At 46.3% G+C, this 8786-nt stretch overlaps 2 protein-coding genes across 2 annotated transcripts in view; one reads left to right on the forward strand and one right to left on the reverse strand.

Annotated features, from left to right (window-relative positions):
• Nucleotides 1-2180, forward strand: part of T265_05002 (hypothetical protein) — a gene marked incomplete at both ends in the record, with an annotated part of 18893 nt that extends 16713 nt beyond the window's left edge. Inside the window, one exon of the mRNA XM_009169892.1 lies at nt 1984-2180. Within this exon, the coding sequence (XP_009168156.1) occupies nt 1984-2180 (197 nt within the window). The remainder of the gene's footprint in view (nt 1-1983) is intronic.
• The window catches only part of T265_05003 (hypothetical protein), a gene marked incomplete at both ends in the record, with an annotated part of 37709 nt that extends 33753 nt beyond the window's left edge, over nt 1-3956 (reverse strand). The window contains one exon of the mRNA XM_009169893.1: nt 3931-3956. The remainder of the gene's footprint in view (nt 1-3930) is intronic.
• Nucleotides 3957-8786: the final 4830 nt, after the last annotated feature.

Consider the following 8786-nt stretch of genomic DNA (forward strand, 5'->3'; position numbering starts at 1 on the left):
TTTCTAACCCGTCCTTCCTCGGGGGAAGGCAGCATCGCTGCTTCCATAAATATGGACATGCTGGTCGCCTGGGGGAAACACCTTACTGCCTTCACACTCCTGTCGCAGAGGACAGTACGACTTTACCCCCAGACCGCCTCGCACCACGATTACTCGTAGTGCGGGGTCTCGCTGCCCTTGGTCTAGCTGCTCCCCTTTAACCTTCCTGGTATGGTTGTACCTTGTGGAACGAAGTTCCAGCCAGTGTAGCCCGCGGGATCATTGCAGCACTCAAGCCCGACCACCACGTCAAGGTGGCAGCTTTAGGTCAGGATAATGCCTTTGAGCGAACGTACCGAAAGTACCTGAGTACCTGAGTACCTGAGTTGTTCGGATATGCCAAGATTCAAAAAATACATCTATTATGGAGTTATGGAGGGAGACAGAGCGTTTTACCTAGCACAGACGGATGTGGCAAATTTGGATGAGTTTGTCCGTAGATGAAAGGATGAGGGATCTGGAGGGGAATAGCTTTCACTGCCAGATATTTCCGTAGTTCCTGAAGGTCGAGCAAGTCAAGAGCATCCTTGAAATGAAAAAGCGACCACCGATGATTGTTGGTATGAATTGCGCAGTGTAAGATACTGGCACAAAGTTCAGTCGAGTAAACTTCAGCCAGCTGAAAAAAAATAACTCTCATCAACCTCACTCTCTCTCTCTCGATTGGGGAGCATCCTGCGCTGGATAGTGCCAGATAGCATTTTGGGGGTTTTTCTTACCAGACGATGCCTCAGTGGTTTCTGGATGCAGTATTTGAATGCCTTGGGAGGACTGTGGTCACCGTCGACAAGCTCCAATTTGGATGTTTTCCAGTAAGGCCACCAGGAAAACTACAATGGCTCCACCGTTTGGTTCAGTTCTTTGCTGCCGGTTGGCATTCTATTCATGCCTATTCTATTCTTTCTATTCTATTCTATTTTTCCAGAGGAACTGAACTACTTTCCAAGTACTGAGCTCGTCGTCCAAAGTGACGTTTCTGTAAATGCACGGATTCCATTTTTCGTGGATTGTTTGACTACCACCCGTCCTCCTTGGATTGGAAATCAAAGGACGCACATTCCCACCCCGAAAGTCCCCTCCATCCCCAAGCATTCACTATCCAGCAGCGCTCTGTCATCATGATCAATAGCATAACTGACAGCAGCATGAGAACACTGGTGCTTCAATGTCATGCAACCACACCAAACTACTCCAATATAGCCCCAATAAAAGAAGGAAATGGGTCGGTGAAGTGGGCGTAGAGCTAACCTACTGCAAAGAATTAATGTGTCTACACGTCACACTCAGTCAATGTGGATGAAAGTAGACAGCGTCAATGCCACCATTTCTTTCAAGAGATGGTCATGTGGCTCCATTCTCGAGGACGAACGGCAATAAAAGCATGTCTTTTCATAAGATCCTTCATTCTCTTTTGCCGTGTCATGTTGTTGCTTAAAATCTCTACAAACATTGATCATCTATGAAAGGATGAGGGATCTGGAGGGGAATAGCTTTCACTGCCAGATATTTCCGTAGTTCCTGAAGGTCGAGCAAGTCAAGAGCATCCTTGAAATGAAAAAGCGACCACCGATGATTGTTGGTATGAATTGCGCAGTGTAAGATACTGGCACAAAGTTCAGTCGAGTAAACTTCAGCCAGCTGAAAAAAAATAACTCTCATCAACCTCACTCTCTCTCTCTCGATTGGGGAGCATCCTGCGCTGGATAGTGCCAGATAGCATTTTGGGGGTTTTTCTTACCAGACGATGCCTCAGTGGTTTCTGGATGCAGTATTTGAATGCCTTGGGAGGACTGTGGTCACCGTCGACAAGCTCCAATTTGGATGTTTTCCAGTAAGGCCACCAGGAAAACTACAATGGCTCCACCGTTTGGTTCAGTTCTTTGCTGCCGGTTGGCATTATATTCATGTCTATTCTATTCTTTCTACTCTATTCTATTTTTCCAGAGGAACTGAACTACTTTCCAAGTACTGAGCTCGTCGTCCAAAGTGACGTTTCTGTAAATGCACGGATTCCATTTTTCGTGGATTGTTTGACTACCACCCGTCCTCCTTGGATTGGAAATCAAAGGACGCACATTCCCACCCCGAAAGTCCCCTCCATCCCCAAGCGTTCACTATCCAGCAGCGCTCTGTCATCATGATCAATAGCATAACTGACAGCAGCATGAGAACACTGGTGCTTCAATGTCATGCAACCACACCAAACTACTCCAATATAGCCCCAATAAAAGAAGGAAATGGGTCGGTGAAGTGGGCGTAGAGCTAACCTACTGCAAAGAATTAATGTGTCTACACGTCACACTCAGTCAATGTGGATGAAAGTAGACAGCGTCAATGCCACCATTTCTTTCAAGAGATGGTCATGTGGCTCCATTCTCGAGGACGAACGGCAATAAAAGCATGTCTTTTCATAAGATCCTTCATTCTCTTTTGCCGTGTCATGTTGTTGCTTAAAATCTCTACAAACATTGATCATCTCTAGAAAATCCGATTCGGTGGCCTGAACCCTTTCAACAACAAATTAACAAGCCAACTGCTACTCTGAAGTCCGATTCCGAATTCTACGTGAAAAACAGCGGCCAACAAGCCTAACTTTCAAGTGATCAAAAGATCGGGCTGTTAGCCGGTTCAGGCGGACTCAGAATGGTCAAAAATGAGGATATACTCCAGTATCCTTTGAATACCGGTAGATAACGGCGCATCCGGAATCCACCTGAATTTCCAGTGTTGCCGTTAATTGCACCCTAAATGGGACACGCTGTGCATGCTTTTTACCCGTTTTGGGCATCTAGCACAGTGTGCACCGCGTATTAGGCATCATCATCACCAATACCAATAAACCACCAATACATACTGGCGCTTGACTGGCATACAACCGTGAGAGATCTACGTGAAGAACGGAAAGAAAAGGGAACAGCAAGGGGTTATTACGAAGAATTCCCATACCGCAACGACCACAAGGTGTTTAAACCTTCAGACAGCATTGGAATAAAAATACCTGAGCATCACGTCGAAGTAGGGGACCATCCGCGGTAATGACCCAGCGTCCTTTGCAAAACTCACAAGACATGGGTCTAGCATAAAACGCCACGCAAACATTAGCCAGACAGCTATGAAATGACAGGAAGTGCTACCCGGAGATTAAGTGCGTGCCATGTAATGCAAAATTCCCCAATTATTTAACAAGAGGTTCACCCACACTGTTATATGCTCAAGTACACTTCGAAGAAGACGGATATTGTTAGTCTGCAGTGTAGTCGTAATGTAAAAGTGTGGTCAACGCATCCGGCATCAAGTGAAGACTTCGCTCGATGCTTACGGATTGCGTATCATGTTCCGAAGGCAGGTGTTCCAAAATGACGGAAGTCAATGGCCGTGGTGTGACGAGGAGCCCGATATGTCTCAGTGGTTAAGCCGCAAACCTGTTAACAGGAAGGGCCGTAGTTCGAACACAATTTCTGCATTTCGATAACTCCTGTCTAGGCTTAGGCAACCTGGCAGTATCTCAGCCCTCGTGCTTCCTTTGGTTGACATGGAAGGGGTGCTACAAATGGCCATTTATCTACTATTTTATGACTGGCTAACTCTTAAACATGGGGTTTCCACCGATGGCCCGATTCTCCGGAACAAACAACCTAGTGAAAGCAAAACAGAAAGATTCCTCTTATATTTGGAAAACGCTGATGAAGCTTATCTGGCCCAGCAGCCCGATGGAGCTTCAATACAGAAACTGATGATGGTCAAAACTCACGGACCACGGCTCCAAATGAGCATGCTGGATGAAAGGCAGTAACGACCAAATAAACGGTCGTTGTGAGTATTTCTCCCAGTGATCGAGACGCCGGTCATTACTGCCCACTAGGTTTCCAATACTATCTCTGATTAACTCACCAATGAAAGGTCTATTCCAGCTGTCGGCTGGAACAGCTTCCACACTGGCATCTTCCAGCTTTTGAGCTTTCTGGTCCCATCGCGTCTCTGTGCATCCACAGACTACGTTTGAGATGTCGTCCAATCGACCATCTAGCCGAATCATAATATGAGCCCGAAAGAACGGAGTACCTCGCATCAGAGAGTGGTAGTGATCGTTCTGAGATCCAGTGACTCGGAAACACCACAAGCAGTTCCCGGTATCACGTACTGCCAGTTACGGTCAGTGTCCTTCCATGAACATGCTTTTATTGCATGGCCCAGCAATTTTTCGTACGTTTTCATAACACATAGACCACAAAGCTTTTCTATTGCTAAATGGCGAACTGGTTTCCCGAGTTTCTGGAAAATTTAACGGTAATCCGCACCGAACAGGGGGGCGATCTGAATCAACTTATGTGATTCAAAATGACCTGTAATCAAAGGCTGAACAGCAAGACCGGTAGCTGATCTGGTAAATTTGGCCCAAAGACTGCTCGGCGGTAGCTGACGCCAGGTAGCACAAGGGGACCCACTGCCTCTAAATCTGGTGGATAAATGATTGGTGGTCAGTGCGGAGTTGCGAAAGGAGTTCACTCTGTTTTGCGTCTAGACTAAACGTGCCCCAAAGTCATGTCTCTGATGAACTGAAGCGTCTTACCTGTGCATTGCGATCTCCTGTTAGTATGATTATATTCGAGCACCTCGTGGTCGGTAAGAGAGTGGTTGGTGTCTTTGATGATCAGTACAAAACTACACGAGACGCCCTGCATTGTCCGTGAGACGAGCATCGACTCCAAATCGACCACACGGGAGTGATTCCAAGGAAATCAGACGACCGACTTGGACATTCATATCATCCGCACGGACGATAGAGTCAGTGTTTATCGCACCATGAATGAGTACAGTTAAATCGTGATAGAAGTTATCCTTCTCAGCACCAAAGCTGCAGTCCGCTGAAGACCCACTTTTCTTCGGCACAAGTCTCCATTGGAGTTCAAGGCAGTTTCCGATTTAACGTAAATGAACTTCCAGATGTTCTTTCAAGTCTGTGAACAGTTTGAAATCCTTGGGTTCAAATGCAAGTGCCCTTCAAATGGATGTAGACGCTGTAGGGCAGTGGTAATGGGCTGTTACCTTCAGTTGAATGGTGAAAAGTGCGTCCATATGTCATTCGGAGGAGACTTAGCGAACGCCTTTGTCGTGCATTGTGATAATCGACCAGAAGACATCACGAACATAGATACAAGTGATTTAGGTAAAACATGTCCTTCTCATTGCATCATGGAAGATCCGCTCAAGACATTTGCCGTTCTACGAATAATTCGGCGCATCTTCCTTCATATTACTCACAGGGACTTCCAGATGCTCTGCTGATCCTAGGTCAGACCAACCAAGTTGTCTACTCAGGACGCAAAAAAGACCTAACTCTCATTGAGCGTGTCCAACGAGCGGCTCCGAAGATGGCTGCCAGCCTCAAATCCGTGGACTACGTAACACGTCTCGTGGTGCTTGACTTCCCCCTGGAGTATCGTCACCCCCGAGAAGAGCTATTGCTTACCTAGGCCAACAGGTTTCTTGCCGTTGATCCAACTAACACATGCGAGGACATGGTAAGACTTTCAACCTCAGACTCACACATGTACGCCGCAATTCTTCTCATTTCGGGTGGTTGGTGCATGAAATTAATTTCCTCCGGTGGTTGTTTGCGCTGCATCTAGTACCTAGTTTAAACAACTTTTAGGCGCTTATTTAGTTGAGTCCCCATACTGTTAAGATTACTGCCCCGCTCCGAAAACCTAAACACCAGTTCTACACCCCTTTTCGCTCGCGCCACTCAAGCGAACGAAAGCCGCTGAGCGATAAAAAGAAACCCAAACCGGGAAACTTTGGACGAAAGCCTCGATCCTGCGTATAATGCCGTAAAACCTTACTTTCCCTCTCTGGCGTGGAAGCTATGTACACTGTGCATAGTGTATAATATAATCTCCCGAGAAAAAAACAAACTGTACATCACCGGAGAAACGGACTAAAGGCTTTCTCCTTGAAGGGCGGAAACGGAAAACTCACGAGCGACCCAACAGTGGTAGTCGAAGTCTACAGGAGCAACTATGCAGGTTTGTAGTCTACTCCAATCACTCCATTACAACCGACCTTAGAAAGGCGAGACTATGAAGAATCCGTAACCATCTCGCTCTTCAAGGAGGAGGATGTTCGTGCACTTCAGCACAAGACAAACCTTCCAGGGATAAGAGCGTAGATGAGGTGCCTCCAAGTAGTAATATGCACGCTATGGAAGCATCAGGGGACAGTGGTTCTCCGAAGGCAGGTGTTCACGACAATTTCTGTGGATGGGAAACAGAAACAAAGCTCATGAGCCAAAGCCCACTAAGCGAGGTTGCACATCACCAATACTTACATATAAATCAATCAAACTGACAGACACCGTATACTACAAAGTCCATGAAGGCCTCAAGTGTCACCAGCGGACCAAACCAAAATCTCGCAAATGATTGGTCTACAAAATATCGCTTGATCCAGTCCCTTGATGGGCCAATGCTGAATGGCTAAGGATTATGTGTGCATCTGAGGGAGTAAGGAGAGAATGCGTGAAAAATTGCATATAAAGCCTAGTAGGCATATTGTTTTGATATCTGTATGGAGAAAAGACGTTGTTGTTCGAAATCATGCAGAATTTAACCTTTGATTATATTAGTTTCTGTGATTGGGTGGCTGTAGGAACGCTCATACTTCAGAAATCATTCAGTTCTTGCACCGTAAGACTCGTTGACCAGAGCTACAGAAGTAACGGGATGGTGAGACAGCAGCAACAGGACAACCAGAGGCCAAAATATTACACAGCGATCGGAGGAATTGTAGAATGAGATGGGAAATAATGAAAAGGATGTATAGCAAACAACTAGCCACTTGGTTACCGCAGATCACCTGTAGATTTTAGACACGCTGAGTACACATAACTTTCCTATACATGAAAAATGATAAGAGAGGAATATTGAAGTGTGACAAACACTTGGGTGGCAAAAACTGACCAAATAGATATGTAAGCGTATTGTCCGGAGCTAACCTGTTTGACAGTCAATTCCCATGGTCACAAACATAAAAACGGCAACCGCCCGATCAAAAGATTCTTTACTCGGTATCGGCCACCACACTGTCCTGTTGACAGAGGTCACGATAAAGGGAGGTAAAGAAAGAATTATGGCGGAGCTTTAAAGTAAAACGTTTGGGAGTCCACCCCGTGTGACCCAGCCCTATATCAGATCAAGAAAATTCTCTTCCCGCTTCGCATCACGACCAACCTCCAAATCCAGCCTCCTCAGAGCTTCTAGAACACCCGTTGGAAATTTACTCCGAAAATCCGGTGCCCTTTTGCCGAACAACTTCTTGTGAAGCTCCGATCTCACTCTGACGGACAGGCAGATGGCCTCTGGTAACCTTGTGCACTCCGGCGTGGAGAATACTCACGTCAGGTCCCCGTCACAGAAAGCGTTGAGGGAGTCTTATTCCTTCTCGACCGCCTCCTTTATAGACTGTAACTTCAGTTTTCAGAAACGCGTCACAAGTTAGACGCCACATAAATCCAGTCACCTTTGAGGATTTAATGCCTTTCATGTAGTATGCGCTTCACACATATGCGCAATACTATAATTGAGGTCTCACGCGCGCGATAGAGTTAAGAGTGAAGTCGGCCGACTTGTGATTAATCAGTGCCACTTTTTGTGCAAACAACGCTCATAGTTATAAATTGTTTTCGAATAACACTGCTTCTCTAACTAAACAACCTGAAACATGATAGTTCCTTGCTCTGACTTCGTTTTTTAACATATACCAGGTGAAATTATGCTCTGAACCGCCCCCAACTCATATATGAACTCCACACAAAAACATCAGTTCAATCACAGGACGCCAAGCCTCTCAAGGTTGTGTCTTGGTGTATACATTTCACTCGCCTGCTCCATGGCAAGTCCTTGCATACACGACCTTGAGCGTTGACACTGGTCCGATAAATTTTCCTGTAAAATCATCTCACCTAGTGTTTTGTCAGTCGCTCAAAGAAGACAACCCTGCCTTTCCTTGGAAGGAAGCGACATTCACGGATTCACGGAGTGATACACAGGATCGAGGCTTCTGCTCAAGTTGCCCGGGTCGGTTTTGTTCTCGTCGGTCAGTGGCTGTCGTTCACCTGAAAGACACAAGTGAAAAAAGCGTGTAGCACTGCTCTTTATGTTCTCAGCGCGGGGCAGTATGCTCGCCAGCCCGAGGATTCGCATAAATAAATGTCTAATAGTGCTTTAAATTGGGTTCTAGAAGGAGCGTGGACAACCGTCAGAGGAAGGTCATTCCACGCAGCTACTACCCGAAATGAAAAAAATTTTGTCTAATGAATGTGTGTGCTCTGCGCTTGAAAATTTTCTTGCTATGTGCCCGCCGTGTTTGCTAGGTCAACGGCGAAAGAACTGTTTGCCAAGCTTCGTTCAAATGAGGCATAAGTAAGAACTAGGCCCCCTCGGACATGGATCTAAGAGTGGCAAACGGGATCGAAGCTTTCGACCAACATTCCAGGGTCGTGTTTGCTCTCGTTGTTCGACGGCTTCCGTTCACCGGAGAAGCACGATCGGCAAAGTGTGTAGCACCGTTCTTCAGGTTCTCGACTCTGGAGAGTAAGCTTGCCCGCGCGAGAACGCACATCAAAAGGTATCTGAAACAAACTTGAAGAGGGTTCCAGTTTGCAGCGTGAACAACCGTAGGAGCGGGTTATTCCTTACATCATACCCAAAATGAGAAAAACTTTTGGTCCAATGAATGTGCAGCTTTTG

Source organism: Opisthorchis viverrini (genome assembly GCF_000715545.1).
Source record: "Opisthorchis viverrini unplaced genomic scaffold opera_v5_88, whole genome shotgun sequence".
NCBI classification, from domain to species: domain Eukaryota; kingdom Metazoa; phylum Platyhelminthes; class Trematoda; order Opisthorchiida; family Opisthorchiidae; genus Opisthorchis; species Opisthorchis viverrini.